General features: G+C 41.3%; 1 protein-coding gene across 1 annotated transcript in view; it reads right to left on the reverse strand.

The window, feature by feature from the left end:
• Positions 1 to 3,335: 3,335 nt before the first annotated feature.
• The window catches only part of LOC311099389 (collagen alpha-1(V) chain-like), a 140,575-nt gene continuing 127,976 nt past the window's right edge, over positions 3,336 to 15,934 (reverse strand). Inside the window, 9 exon segments of the mRNA XM_084140090.1 lie at positions 3,336 to 5,814; positions 5,927 to 6,160; positions 9,690 to 9,758; positions 9,825 to 9,893; positions 12,855 to 12,967; positions 13,423 to 13,687; positions 14,033 to 14,086; positions 14,259 to 14,348; positions 14,623 to 14,730. Coding sequence (XP_083996216.1) covers positions 5,668 to 5,814; positions 5,927 to 6,160; positions 9,690 to 9,758; positions 9,825 to 9,893; positions 12,855 to 12,967; positions 13,423 to 13,687; positions 14,033 to 14,086; positions 14,259 to 14,348; positions 14,623 to 14,730 — 1,149 coding nt within the window. The 3' untranslated portion in view covers positions 3,336 to 5,667.

Consider the following 15,934-nt stretch of genomic DNA (forward strand, 5'->3'; position numbering starts at 1 on the left):
ATCATCCCACTATTCACACCAATACCATGGGGTGGTCTCGCCATAGACAAATCAGATAGCTACATAATCTGACATCTCTAACTAGAATACAGACCCCCAATATCTCCATCAGCTACAGTCAGGGTAGAAGAGGCTTATATAGATATCCTAATATGAGAAACTCCCTGCTTCCCCCTCTCCATCCTGCTCTGTCCCCACACGCTCTGTCCCCACTCTCTCTCTCTCTCTCTCTCCACTCTCTCTCTCTCTCTCTCTCTCTCTCTCTCTCTCTCTCTCTCTCTCTCTCTCTCTCTCTCTCTCTCTCTCTCTCTCTCTCTCTCTCTCTCTCTCTCTCTCTCTCTCTCTCTCTCTCTCTCTCTCTCTCTCTCTCTCTCTCTCTCTCTCTCTCTCTCTCTCTCTATCTGATTCCTATGCAAGGAGGTCATTAGTACGTGGCCTGGGTTGGGGAGTATATATACAGTGCGGAGAACAAGTATTTGATACACTGCCGATTTTGCAGGTTTTCCTACTTACAAAGCATGTAGAGGTCTGTAATTTTTATCATAGGTAAACTTCAACTGTGAGAGACGGAATCTAAAACAAAAATCCAGAAAATCACATTGTATGATTTTTAAGTAATTAATTTGCATTTTATTACATGACATAAGTATTTGATACATCAGAAAAGCAGAACTTAATATTTGGTACAGAAACCTTTGTTTGCAATTACAGAGATCATACGTTTCCTGTAGGTCTTGACCAGGTTTGCACACACTGCAGATGCAAATGAATTACTTAAAAATCATACAATGTGATTTTCTGGATTTTTGTTTTAGATTCCGTCTCTCACAGTTGAAGTGTACCTATGATAAAAATTACAGACCTCTACATGCTTTGTAAGTAGGAAAACCTGCAAAATCGGCAGTGTATCAAATACTGTATGAATGAATGGACTGTCTCTGTTGCCCAAAGAGCCACAGGCTCAGGGCAATTACCCCAACGTTTTGATCAATTTTTATTTTCTTTCCTCTCCATCTTCATTTCCTAACGGCGGCAGACTGGCCCTTGACCCACTGTGGGCCTCCTCAACCCTCCAACCCTTCTGATCCCAAAGCATTTCCTTCTATCAATATCAGCTGTCTCATTAAAAATAGATGTTGAGAAAAAGAAAATGCCACACCACTGTAAATCAGAGGAGACTAACAGACTAACTGATGCCATTGAGAGGATGCAACCTCATAGATGTTAAGTCCCCAATTTAGGGGAATTTGAGCGGTTCTGGACCTGTTCCGACTGACATTTTGTTAACAAGGCGCTGTGTGAATGTCGCAGGGTCTAGTGACTTATATAGCCAGAAAACCCCATCTGTCTGCTTTCCGCTTCCACTCTGTCAGTGGAGCTGACTTGAAGTGTCAGGTTTCACACCTACATTTGCATAGGGAGTGACATATCACATTTTCTGGCCTATCCAGACAAAGAATCGATTTGCTGTCCCTCTGAGGAATGGAGTCCAGCCTGGGAGACGGCATATTAATGGGGACAGTCTAGCAATTTCAGAAATCGTGGTTTCATCTCACTGTGATATTCTCAACCGGATTCAGAGCTCCTAACATTAAAAAATACTAAATAATTTAGTACAATTGAAACACGACCACGTTTTATTAGTCACAGAGGGACAAAGTCATGTTGTGCGTAAAGCTGAAGTTGTAACGAGTCTGCAGACATTCGAATGGTGTCTCATTCATAAATTGTAAAATAAAAATAAAAATAAAACAGACAGATAAATAAATAAATCATTAGGAATAAGGTTTTGAAGTGTCTGTCCTATAAGAAAGCTCAGGAAATATTTCAGTTTTTTTACACATATTTTAACCCCTTATTTTTGTTGCCATGAAACTACCATACTTCCATTCATTTGTATGAGTACCTTCAGACAAGTCCCGTGACGCTTGTGGGGGTTGTAGAGTAAAACGGAGAACACCATCGTGGTCGTTAGTTTGTAGCCAAACGGTTTGAACGCTAGAGACAAAAGTTGACATTACAGACAGAAGTAAACGGACACATTTTGTTGGGGATTTTTTTAGTATCTTACTTAGGTTGACGCATGGATGCGTCAATAGAGTCTTAAGGATTAAATGGAATATACATCGTTTTTAATAATCAACGGTTTCTAAGAACCTGTAAGAAAGCTGAAAGACCAACAACCTAAATGTAAAGCTAATTCAAAGTTAAGCACCAGGCCTACGAAGAGATGATGAGCACGAGGGTGTAAGTAACTCTGCATGTCGTTCTGTTTTAAACTCTATTTGTTTACCCAGTATCAGTATTCATGCAGATACATCCATCCTGTCAACACTGCATCAAATATGCATACAGAAACATATAATGTACACTTCAGCTACAGTACATCCCTGGAGGCATTTGCATACTGTATGTGTGTATGCAAATGTATTCTAATGAGGGGTAGAGGTGGTGGAACACATTAAGCCAGCAAAGATTTTCAGTCGTAATCATATTGCCAGAAGAAGGATTTTTAAAATGGTGGAACTTCACATACTGTAAACATGGTTTGCTTTGCATGATCTTATTCTATGGGCTGGATTCAATCAGTATCGCCGAAGTATCGCAGAAGATCCACGCAAAAATGTTACGGTAATTTCATATGAGCCGACATATGCAGAGTTTACCATGAATGCAGTCTCCACGACCGCGGGAACATTGCCTTTAATTGTCAATCGCGGTATAAACGGCCTTCAGCGCTAAGGATTGAAAAGAGCCCTAACTGTGGATTCAACAACTATGACTAAAAACATAAAATATTCACCATTTAACTTACGTAGAGTTGATGAAAGTCTTTGAACAATCTGTAAAATAATGACAAAACATGAATTTATTTTGTCCAAATCCCATTTACGGTATCTGGAGTTTTGGATCAGGGTAGGCTAACATAACACAAGTTGCAAATAGTGACTAAAAACCATTTAACAATAAATACATCTGTTTCTGAGATAAAGAGGGGGCCTTCCAGTAACACTATGGTATCAATTTACATTTATTTTTTAAATAATACAATAAATATACTACAAATGAACAATCAATTTAGCATTAATTTTAGCAAATGTACGTATTTTATATAAAAGAAAGTGGGTTGGAGATCATGTCATTCTAAAGTATGACAACAAGAGAAAAACCTTACAATTTCATGCATACAGATAGGTTTTAATACTTCGAAAGACATACAAGAGTGGGTGGCCACAGTAAACTTGAATTTATTGACAAGAACACCAATATATCTTCTATCCTCTCTTACACAGGTTTGACAAGACCGTAAAAGCAAACAAACGAACAGACAAATGTAAAACAAAAATAAAAAACTTTATTGACTGCTGGTTCTGAAAATTTACAAAATTGTTTTGTCCTTTCATTGAGAGCAAACAAAAATTTAAAATTTGGCGTGATTCATCGAAATGAAAATTTAAAAACGATTATTAATAAGTTTATTCAGCTATTTTAACAGAAATGTTTCAAGTCACATATCTAGAAGGTAAAAATTGTAAAACATAACAAAAAACAAGCTACTTATGCAGGACAGTAAAAAGTTCTGTGGTAGATGCTGTAGTGGTAAAAAGCAGGCAGAGTGCATAGTTTGTACAAAGGGGATAACTAGGGGCTAAAGAAAGTAAACCAACAGATAAATCAGAAGACCCAAACGACAATACAAAAACAAGCTTTTCATCTGGCTAATCTGTTGAACTATTAGTGATCGTTAACTTTTAAAAAAACAACGATATTTTTCCTTTTATTTAAAACAACATTTATATGATACATCTGATTTTAATCATCATTTTGAAAATCCTGCCACATTTTCAAAAATAGTGGATTTCAAAATATGTAGCGGATTCTTGGCGCTCTAGGAACTTAAAGCTGTGTATAAAGAAAACCTTTGGTAAGAGAGTTGAGGGTTTCAGGTACCAAAACGCCAAACTTTTCTGCAGCCATGTGCTTTGGAATACTCAACGGGGTACCCCTTCCAAACCAGTCACCTCCACCCCACCCCCAAAAAAGGAAAGCAGGAAAAAGCTTGAAGTGGAAAAAGATGATCCAATCATTGAGATCCATTCACAAAATGCACCAAGTCTTGGAACCATGATATGGGAAACATTGCAGTATCGCTTCTACCGTTTTCTTTCTTTTTTTTTAAGACATCTAAGAAAGTTAGATAAATTAGCACCACATTCGGCACCCAAGTACAATCTTATTTCATTTAGCACATTCCAAGTAAGTTGCAGTATGATCAGACACTAGTAGAGTTGTTACTAAGTGGGCCTTGGAAGCAGAGAAGTACATAAAATGAAATACTGCATTGATCTATGGATGAATATGAAGCAAACTGGCATGCATTAAAACACCCCTGGACATAAATAAGAATGCAGTGAAGATGTTGTTGTGCCAGAGGTAATGACTAAGAGGGTCAGGGGCAGACAGGGTAGTCATGGTGACAGGTTAACATCACCGCCATCAGATTACTGTACTTTCAAAATAACAACAAACTAGAAAATATCATAGCACCACAGAGGAGAGAAAATAGCACCTAAGTTTTGATTTCTTGTGCTTCATTGAAATGTGACATCTCACGTTGCATATATAGTTTGATAGATTAGAAATATTGAAGTATTGGGAAAAAAATTACATAAAAAGACTGTTTATTAAGTTAATAAAATCTCAAAATGCAACCAAAATAGGCACTTCAGGAGGACACAAGAAGAGGAGGAATGTTTTTGTGTATTTTTTTCTTGACACGTTTTCTTTTCTGCAAATCAACTCTCACATAGTAGTGCAGAGGTTTTTTTCCAACTTTTATTTTCATTCGGTTCTTAAATTACAATTACGTGTCCTTCACAGCCAGCAACAAGACAAGCACTCCTCATCTATTCTCCAATTTACATGTCCAATTCCTCACTTTAGTATCTGCAAATTTGATATATTCCAATAACCATCATCTCCTAAAAGGTCACATGCACGTTTTGAAGCCAGAATCAATAAACATTACCAGGAAAAATATACAGAAAGTACTTACAAACATACAAAAAATATTTATATATATATATAAGCTCCATTCAGAAGAATGGGGAGACAATTATGCACAAAACAAAGCTTTCGAAATTAATGAATGAATGAGCGAATGAATGAACCAATGAATAAAATATTCAAAGCGGGAGTTAAGAGGGAGATGTAATAAAAAACAAACAAAAAAAAACAAAGAAGCAAACTGTCCATGGCAATCTTCTGAAACAAGTGCAATTCCAGGTAAAGGTTTGCCTCGGGTGCGTTGGACAGGCAGACTGGATCTACATCAAGTGCACTGGGTGTGGGTGGAGGTTTCAGGTCAGAGATAGGGGTCAAGGGTGAAGATAGGGGTCGGTAGTATCTGACTTATCCAGTTTCAAAACTTGCATGTGATGGAGAAGGCACACTGAGGTTGCAAGGTTGCTCTTGTTTTATTATTTCTTATGAAATCCTATAGAAATGTATTCTAGTATTCTCATCTTGAATTTTTGTTATTATACTTGTTGCTTTTGGACACAGAATGTTTTATACAAATAAAAATTGTCCTATTAATTTCATGTGTTTTGTTTTTGAGAAAACAAATATGCTTTTTATTTTCTCCATTTTGTTCAGTAAACAGTCTTAGCCGATGAAACAGACAGGACCCACTTCGAATCCAAACTTCTGCATGGCTCCGCCGAAATCGTTGAACATTATGTCAACAAAAGGCACCTGTTCCACCTTTGGTGTGTTGATCTCAAGTACTGTCTTTTCATAGCCCTTTTTCAACTGGAAAACAGGGAGAGAGAAAGGAGGGACATTTTGAGAAAGTATTTCGGTGCTAAGGACATCTCACCCACACACACACCCCCAAGACACACACAATCTTCCAGCCACTCACCGCGCAGCCATCCACCACGGCTCTGATGTAGGGGTTATTGTCGTAGGACATCTCCTCATCATTGGACCCCAGGAAGCGGATGGCCTTGTCGTACGAGTCCCCGTCCTGGTCGAGCCAGGCAACTGACTGGTAGCAGTTGTAGGTGAGGTTCTGGCGGGCGGCCGCGCTCAGCAGCCGGAGGAAGGTCATCTGGACCACGCCGATGGGGTTGCCCTCAGCGTCCACGTACGAGAGCTACAGATGGAAGGAGAGGGGATAAAGGGTCTAGGCATTGGGGACTAATACAGACACTATACATACATAGTATTGGTGCTTGGGTGCATCTGAAATGGCACCCTAATCCCCTAAATAGTGCACTACTTTTGAGCAGTGCTCTGATACAAAGTAGTGCATTATTTAGGGAATTGGGTGCCATTTCAGACAAGAACACCCAAATCTACACATCACACTGTTCTCATGTACTGTGAGGTGCCTCGTTAGGGTTTCTTTTCTATCTGTGAACTCTAATTCCGACACCTAGGAGTGTCTAAAAAATAAATGAATAATTAACCCTTGCACTAGTCTTTTCCTACTAGCATTGACTTTGCTGATGTCTACTTTATTGAGGAAAAATGTACTTACTACGACTGTGATATGTTGCTGTCTCACCTAGCTATCTTAAGATGAATGCACTAACAGTAAGTAGCTCTAGATGAGAGCGTTTGGTAAATGACTCAGATGTAAAATGAGTGTCGTCTTCGTTGTTTGCGGACAGCCATTAACAACTGCAGGTGTCTGCAGCAGTGCTGTGTTGGACTCAGAGCGATGACACACCGTCACTCAAACAGGTCAACATTCCTCGCCTCTCTCTCTCCGATGCTACGGCTGGCCTAACAGAATTATGGATGTCAATCGGTCAGTGCAGTGCGCCGCGACACGCGCATTTGTCCCATCTTTCACTGCTGCTCGGGGGAGAGAGTGGGGTTGTGGTTAAGGAGAGCAACAGCGTCCGGCGCTTCTGCAGAGAGCATATTACGCTTCATTACCCATAATTCACGGCGGAACTACAGGAGTAGGTCATAATCCCGATTCCTCAGACGACAAATCAGGCGGGGGGATATATCAGAGAGGGTTGTATCCCGGTTAACTCCTTTAGAGTGAAATATCTAGGCCATCATCACCCAGTTTTGGGAGTGATGGAGAGGGTTGCTGTATTATGGAGTCTGTCTGTCTGACTGGGGCTCTAGGAGTAAGCCTTTGTCTGAGGAACAGTAAGGCAGACGGGTTATAACAGGAGGTCTAATCTACAGGCTCTGGGCATTAGATACTGACTGACTTATTCTCTGCTGAAAGACTACAATGGTTCTGTAGGAATAGCAGTCTACTAGCAATGAACAAGTGACGATTACTCTCAATCGAGAAGCTATCCGTTATTAAACAGTTTAACTTTAATTAAGACAATTATGGACATTTAGTTTTTTAAACAAGCTCATTAGGAAATGTAAAACATGATGCACAAACATAATTGTCTTAATTAAAATAATAATGGTTTAGTTTAATCGGTTTGCGTAATGTAGAATTTGCCTAATTTGCCTTGTTTATGTGAATACTGACTGATGATCCATCCAGTAACACGTGGTAACATCAGTCTTTGGTGTGATGCCACGGAACTATTACGGTGGAGATCCGTTTCCATACCAACCAGCAGTGTTCCACCATCAGTTCCACAGGGTTCTCTTCTTCTTTCAGACAAACAGGACTGACTGAGACCAAGAGCCAAGCACATGCAACGCCCATGCCATGCAGTCGGAGCACGGAGCTACTGATGTGTGTGTGTGTGTTTTGTGTGTGTATAGATATTCTCACATGCACACGCACACACACACACACATACAAACTGGACAATAATGGACATTACAAATTACTATGAGAAGGAAGTAATCAAATCCGATGTACATTTTCTGTACTGAACAAAAATATAAACGCAACATGTTAAGTGTTGGTCCCATGTTTCATGAGCTGAAATAAAAGATCCCAGAAATGTTCTATGCGCACAAAAAGCTTATTTCTCTCAGATTTTGTGCACAAATTTGTTTACATCCCTGTTAGTGATCATTTCTCCTTCTCCAAGATAATCCATCCACCTGACAGGGGTGGCATATCAAGAAGCTGTTTAAACAGCATGATCATTACACAGGTGCACCTTGTGCTGGGGACAATAAAAGGCCACTCTAAAAGGTGCAGTTTTGTCACACAACACAATGCCACAGATGTGTCAAGTTTTGAGGGAGAATGCAATTGGCATGCTGACTGCAGGAATGTCCCCCAGAGCTGTTGCCAGAGAATTGAATGTTCATTTTTATACCATAAGCCGCCTCCAACGTCGTTTTAGAGAATTTGGCAGTACGTCCAACTGGCCTCACAACCGCAGACCACGTGTAACCACGCCAGCCCAGGGTGGGGGGCATAGGCCCACCCACTTGGGAGCCTGGCCCACCCAAGGCTGCGCCCCTGCCCAGTCATGTGAAATCCATAGATTAGGGCCTAATGAATTTATTTCAAATGACTGATTTCCTTATATGAACTGTATCTCAGTAAAATCGTTGAAATTGATGCATGTTGCGTTTATATTTTTGGACATATTAAAGGATGACAACTATGTCCATTATGTCTAGTATGAGTGTCTGTTCATCAGTGGCTCATAAAGGGAGTAGTACCCCTCACCCCTGTGAGTGTCCCGGTACTCAGAGAGGCTAGGTAGATCCTCCCCTGCTCCTGTCTGTTCCTCCCACACCTCCTCCCTCCCTCATCCCTCCTCCCCCCTACCCGCTCTGCCCCGCAGAACCAGCGTGTAGAACCTGCCCTACATCGCCATGGAAACATTACCTCTTCATCACAGCCGCAAGTCAAAAGTGTTTGAGTACCGAAAAGCCCTTGGGAAGATGACTGAGTGCCTGACCTTTGACTGTTCACATTGAATCAGTGTTGTTACCTACCGTAATCCTGATGTGAGAGTGAATGAGGAAGTGAATGTGTGAAATGAGTGTAGCAGGAACAAAATGGTGCCTAATCACGCTCCTGTGAGTAGCTTTCACTATACATACATACCTATTTATGAATAGGTATGTATTTATACAGTATGCATCTGAGTCAACTGGAAAATGCTGAGGTCAATAGGAGTAGTTGTTGTTAGTGTGTTTAAATATAAAATGTGTGTCTAACTGTGAGATTGTCAAGGCACTCAGTCACTTCTAGGTGATGCTCTCCAACTTCAGAGGAAGTCAGGTTGAGTGGACGCATTTACCGTCATACTTTTCCATGGCAACATTCAGAACCAACACACTATGATTGACTAAATTCATTTATTTTTTGTACTACACTTAACATTTTGTATTGAATTTCTACTGAAGTTTTTCTTCAATGGAAACGTTTCTTTAACTTCTTCAACTACTAGTTGCCATGGTAAAGAATGTCTATGTGTGTGTCTGCTCCACCAACTGTCTCCCTCTATTCTGGAAGGAGGAGCCTCTTCACCTACAGCTGTATGTCTTACTGAAGGTGAGCTGAGATTGATCATGCTGAACCATGCAGAGCAGTGTCGCCACAACCACAAGCCAGACTGCCAGTCAGAGACCAGTACCAACCAGTACAGGAACCATGCAGAACCAGTACTGACCAGTACCAGAACCAGAACCTAGAACCATGCAGGGCCCTTAGGCCCCCAGAGACCCAGCAAGGAGTCACTCTTGCTGGGCCTCCAGAGACCTGCGGGCGTGCCACTTACCAGGGAACCTCGCTTGTAGCGACTATACCAAGAGCCTGGGGCGTCTTTGGGCCATTTTGCCATTTTGCTCTGTAAAATATGAGATGAGCCGTTCAGGAAAAAGGGAAGGGGAAGGGGGGCATCAGGGCGGCTTACCAGTTTACCACGTTTGAATTCACTGAACCAGGAGCCAGGGATCTCCTTTACCCAGGACGTGAGCCTAGTCTGGGGTACGGAGGGAGTGAAACATGGGGGAAGAGGAGGAGGAGCAGGAGGAGGAGGAGAAAAAACGAAGGTTAAAGAAAGAAAAACAGTAAGAACAGTCATCCCTCATTCGTCCCCTCCACCCCTCCACCCCTCCACCCCTCCACCCCTCCGTCCCTCCTTCCCTTGGCCCTCTGTAGCTTCTGCCAGACCTGCAGAAGTATCGGTGACACCGAACAGCCCGGGACAGTGTAAAAGACTTTAGGCTTAGTAAGCTATTATGGTGTTTTGTATAAACATTGTCTGGCAGCTAATTACTGATAATATATTAATGAGTACACAGTGATTAGTTAGGAGACGTTGGCCGCAGCCCAAAAGACACCCTATTCCTTTATAGTGCATTACCAGGGCAGTGCACTATAAAGGGAATAGTGTGCCATTTCGGATGCAGCCGTTAGCCTCCAAGGGACCAGCTTACAAATGCCCTATTGCTAAGTGTTTTGCTCTACAACCATACAGAAGTGACTATACTTTATGGTTTAAGCTTCTGCTGTTTATGCTGAGACAAGTAGGTGGCTTTGTTTTTATGGATTTCATTTAAAGCCAGTAAAGCTTTTGTTGTAGAGCCAACAAGAAGTAACTTTTCAATTTAAAAGCTGTAAACCGTCTAGCCATCGAGAAAGTTTTACATTCTGTTCAGCTTTTGCTTCTTTATAACCACCAATAATTATCTTTGTTTTTTTCCCCATTAAGATCTGTATCAGACTAAATGGCCAGCAGTACGCCAGTGTGATGGACTTATTCAACAACAATAATTAGAATATTATGGCTAGCTCAGAATGAGCCAGATTAGTCTGATACAGGGTTTATACAGGGCTTGTCATCAATGCCTTAATGTGTTAATTAATGTTCAGCTGGAGATCGCTTAACGCTGGGAGACAGCATACGTTAAACACACATTTGATTTGATTTGAAAACCCCCTGCTGTTTTAAAGGCATAAGTGGCGAGAGCAGAAGGGGGGGCCCAAAGGGGGAGAGAACTGATACCCTCTACTTCTAAAGCCGAAACCACACAGAAAGACACCGTCAATGGCGTCAAAATGTGCGTGCGAGAGTAGAGGGCGTCAATTCACATCCACTGCGTAGCGTATGCCAACTTAATTGTCATGAGAATCCATAATAAACAGTTGTATTTGTTATGTTCGCTATGTAGCCCTTGTGAATTGTTGTGGTGTTCCTTTTGACTCACCTTATATGTCCTACGGGAGCCACCATACCTGCCTCCTGTTATGTTGGCTCACCAATGTGAGGAGAGTTGTAGCTAATACACCCTTGCAGTTTATAAAGAATTTAGCTAGTCTCGTTTCTACATAACAGTATTCTCTCGAACAGAGTTCCTCGAGTTTCCCAGCCGTAGCCTGCCTAGGCCATATGACTGTGCTCAAAATCAACAAAAGTAGGCATAAAGAACATTGTAGATAGAAAGAAATTCCACACACTATTTCAATCAACCAGAAATATCACCATGCCAACAAAGGTAGGCATAAAGTTATTGTTTTGAAATACGTAGGCCTATTATTGGAACTGGCAGCTGAACTTATCAACACCAAATAGACACTTTTTAACTATATATGTCACAAATTCCAGACATAACAATTCACAAAGTCTATTTTCTGGCAATTTATCTGCTCACTTTACCAGCATTGCTTCGGGTAGACGCGAGGAAAGTAGACTTGCTTTCTAATTTGTAGCGCATGACGTCACTGACGGCGTCTGTTTTCTCTTATTCACTACCGCGCATTCTAATTCCAGCGTGTACACGCTTGTTCACGCAAAGGGAAAAAAAGACTGTTTATTTCACTCTGCTATCCTTCATCTATCGATCTAGGGATACAGTGTCCCAGGCTACAGGGAAGGAGAGAGGGTGTGTGTCTGTGTATGTGTGTGTGTGTGTGCGTGTGCGTGCGCAGGTGCCCACATGTGTGCATGTCAATGTCAGGGCCTCTGTTCATATGTCCTCTCTCTCTCCACTCTACACCAACGAGACCATCCCACCGGCCCATCACTCTCCCAGGCTATAAAAAGTCAGGTTCATTATTCGGAATTTATGCGTCTCAAAGCACCAGTGGATCGTTAAAATGTCCTGTAGCAGAAAGTCATTACAGATCTCCCCTGACCTGTCACTGACAAACTTTCCTGTGTTTTACTTCTCTCCTCTCATCTCCTCTCCTGTTCTCCATGCATAATCAGCCAGCAGCAGAATCCTCTCTGGGTGCCTGTAACCTGCCATAACCTATTACAGGTGCATAGGGCAGGCACAACACTAGGCTACTGACACTTAACTGGAGGATGGCACAGCAAAACGGATGCGTTTATACACCTGTGTGTGTTTGTGAATAGTTGACTCTCCGTTGACAGTGAGTGACTGCCCCAAATATATTGATTGACATCATGACATGTCAGCAGTGTGCAACACCAAGCATCTTAAATGGGAGTGACTGCCCCCTAGGGGCTTGGAGGATCCTCTTGATATTACACTCATACCAGTAAGGTAATAATGAAACGTGATGGGTGTGGGCACAGGAGGAGGTGTTATGTGATTATGCAGTACTGTCAGAAGAGAGGTAGATATGATTTATATGCACAGTAGTTTGCCTGGGTCCTGGGAAGAAGAACAATTATATACACTTATCCGCAGCATACAGTCTGAGTTATTTAACCTGTCAATCAAATACGAAACAGTTGACAGAACATTGTAGATACAAAGAAATTCAACACACTATTTCAATCAACCAGAAATATCATCATGCCCGCTTTTAAGAATTTGTATTTCCCTCATTATAACAACCAAAACCTTTAAAATGTATACGGTTACAGTTTTTAAGCATTCATTTTAAGCACGTTCTCCCATTTAATTTCTATCACTTGCTCTCAAAATGTGACCATTTGACCAGTTGTGTATGTAAAAGCACCATGACTTACCCCTTCAGACTTCTTGTCAGGGTAGATGCAGCTCTCTCCTCCTGCTGTGAAATTGCATTGGACCTTGAACGAGTCCCTAGAGCAACCCTGGTTGGGGTCGATCCAGTATTCACCTGAAAATGACCAAAAATATAGGGTGGGAGGGAGGGAGGAAGGGAGAAAATGAAGAGGGACGGAGAGGGGGAAGGAGGGAACCTTAACAATTACAAACCTTTTCATCAGAGGTCATTCAATGTTTAAATTAGCATGATTTAGCCTTCCAGAGAGGGCATATTCTTTAGCTCACTTACACTGCAATGACAGGCAATATCATCAAAGAAATTCAAGATGGCTAATCCTATTTCTAATCCTTTTTCTCTATCCCACTTAAATCCACTATAATAACACTTGACCATTGGCATTGACATCATATTCACTTGTCTAAGATAGATAACGTGTTCTGGGCGTCTTTTTCATACAAAGTCGGATTACTCCTGGGCTATAGCACCCAAATACTTATTAACAGAATTTATAAACTGAACACAATCTGAGCACGTCAGATTTTGAATTTCAGATTTTCCATGCCCACCATCGGGGAAGTCGGGGTGGCAGAGTTGCAGGTCCTTGCAGGTGCGGGCGGGGTTGCCCTGCGTTCCCAGCGGGTGCTTCATCTGCTCGATCTCCAGCTTGAGGGAGTTAAGGGATCCGAAGATCTCCTCCATGCCGTCGTCGTAGTCCTTGTAGTTGGCATCAGCGTTGGCCTCGTCCATCATCTGGCTGGCATCGATGTTCCTGCGGCTCCTCTTGGGATTTGACTGCATGGGCAGTGGGTGGATGACATCACCGGGAGGACCCTGTGGAGGTGGAGAAGATGAGAGAGGGGGAGAGGAGGAGAGGAGGATGGAAGGAGGTGAGAAGAGTGGAAGAAGAGAGTGGTTTTATAATAATAATAAGCCATTTAGCAGACGCTTTTATCCAAAGCGACTTACAGTCATGCGTGCATACATTTTTGTGTATGGGTGGTCCCGGGGATCGAACCCACTACCTTGGCGTTACAAGCGCCGTGCTCTACCAGTTGAGCTACAGAGGACCACAGTGGGAGTATACTATTGTATTCTATTCTAAACTGTCATATCGCAAAGTTCAGTTTACGTAAAGTAATACTAAAACAACATCACACAATCGTGGAGATAACTTACAGGAGGCCCTGGTTGTCCAGGAACACCAGTCTCTCCCTTGGGACCAGTTTGACCCTGAGGAAGACAGAACACAACACAGCGTCATCTACACAGCCTCTATGTATAGTAGGACATGGTTTAGACTTTAGAGGGTCATATATACAACTTATATGGACAGTGGAACATGATTAAGAGGGGACAGTATGACATGGTTTAGAGGGACATGGTGGTTTGTGGGGACGCTTACCGATGACCCCTTAGCTCCTTTAGGACCAGGAGGACCAGGTAATCCTGGGGGTCCCAGGGGACCAAGAGGACCTGAGGGGCCAGCAATACCCTGGAGGGAGAGAGGGAGGGAAGAGAGGAAAGAGAGGAAGGAGAGAGGGTGAAAAGAAGGGTGGAAAAAACCCCAATACAAAGTTGGTGTTATCATTTTGTGATCAAACATTTTACTGTGCTATTAAATGACTTGATATGATCAACGATATGCCAGACCAAACCAAAACATGTCACTTATTAGGTTAACTAATGTCAGGCTGAGTTGGAGGCTTGCTATAACATTTTCTTCTTGTTATAATATTATATGTTATTTGAGTTGGGGGTGTTCTCACATTGTCTCCTTTCGGTCCTGATGTTCCCTGGGGCCCTGGCAGACCTCTGTCACCCTTTTCTCCCTGCTCACCTGGGGGCCCGATCAAACCGATCAGACCAGGGTGGCCCTGAGGAGAGTATCAGAAACATACAGATCAATAAACTTACTTCAAAAATCAATCAAACATTGAATTACTCACATCTGTCTCTCTGTCAAACTATCTTCATATATCATTAGTGTGATGACTCACTGCTCTGGAGCTGATACCAGATACACAATCAATAGGTTTGAACGCAGAGCAGTCAGTTATCATTAACTTGAATGTGTAAGGTATGCAATATACAGTATCTATACCGACACGTTTCACCTGTATCCCTATGGGCTATTAGACTTCAACATCATTAACAGTGGAAGATCAATACAGTATGTGATATTTAGCCATGAATGCAACAGGTATTGATGTCAATATTTCACTGTAATATGTACAGTATACTTTTTATTAAAATAAATATATCTATATATATTATTATTAACCTTAATCTGTATATCATTCCCCATATATATTTTGCAAATATATACAGTACCAGTCAAAAGTTTGGACACATCTACTCATTCCAGGGTTTTTCTTTATTTTTGCTATTTTCTACATTGTAGAATAATAGTGAAGGCATCAAAACTATGAAATAAAAACACATAACACATATGGAATCATGTAGTAACCAAAAAAGTGTTAAACAAATCAAAATATATTTTATATTTGAGATTCTTCAAATAGCCACCCTTTGCCTTGATGATAGCTTTGCACACTCTTGGCAGTCTCTCAACCAGCTTCATGAGGTAGTCACCTGGAATGCATTTCAATTAACAGGTGTGCCTTCTTAAAAGTTATTTTGTGGAATTCCTTTCCTTCTTAATGTGTTTGAGCCAATCAGTTGTGTTGTGACAAGGTGGGGGGGTATACAGAAGATAGCCCTATTTGGTAAAATACCAAGTCCATATTATGGCAAGAACAGCTCAAATAAGCAAAGAGAAACGACAGTCCATCATTACTTTAAGACATGAAGGTCAGTCAATACAGAACATTTCAAGAACTTTTAAGGTTTCTTCAAGTGAAGTCGCAAAAACCATCTACCGGTCTAATGTCAATTTCTCGTTTTTCTTGGAACAAGCAGTTCTCTTCTTCTTATTGGTGGCTATTTGAAGAATCTCAAATATAAAATATACTCTTTTTTGGTTACTACATGATTACATATGTGTTATTTCATAGTTTTGATGTCTTCACTATTATTCTACAATGTAGAAAATAGTAAAAATAAAGGAAAACCCTTGAA

The sequence above is a fragment of the Coregonus lavaretus genome, assembly GCF_964263955.1.
Source record: "Coregonus lavaretus genome assembly, chromosome: 24".
In the NCBI taxonomy this organism is placed as follows: Eukaryota; Metazoa; Chordata; class Actinopteri; order Salmoniformes; family Salmonidae; genus Coregonus; species Coregonus lavaretus.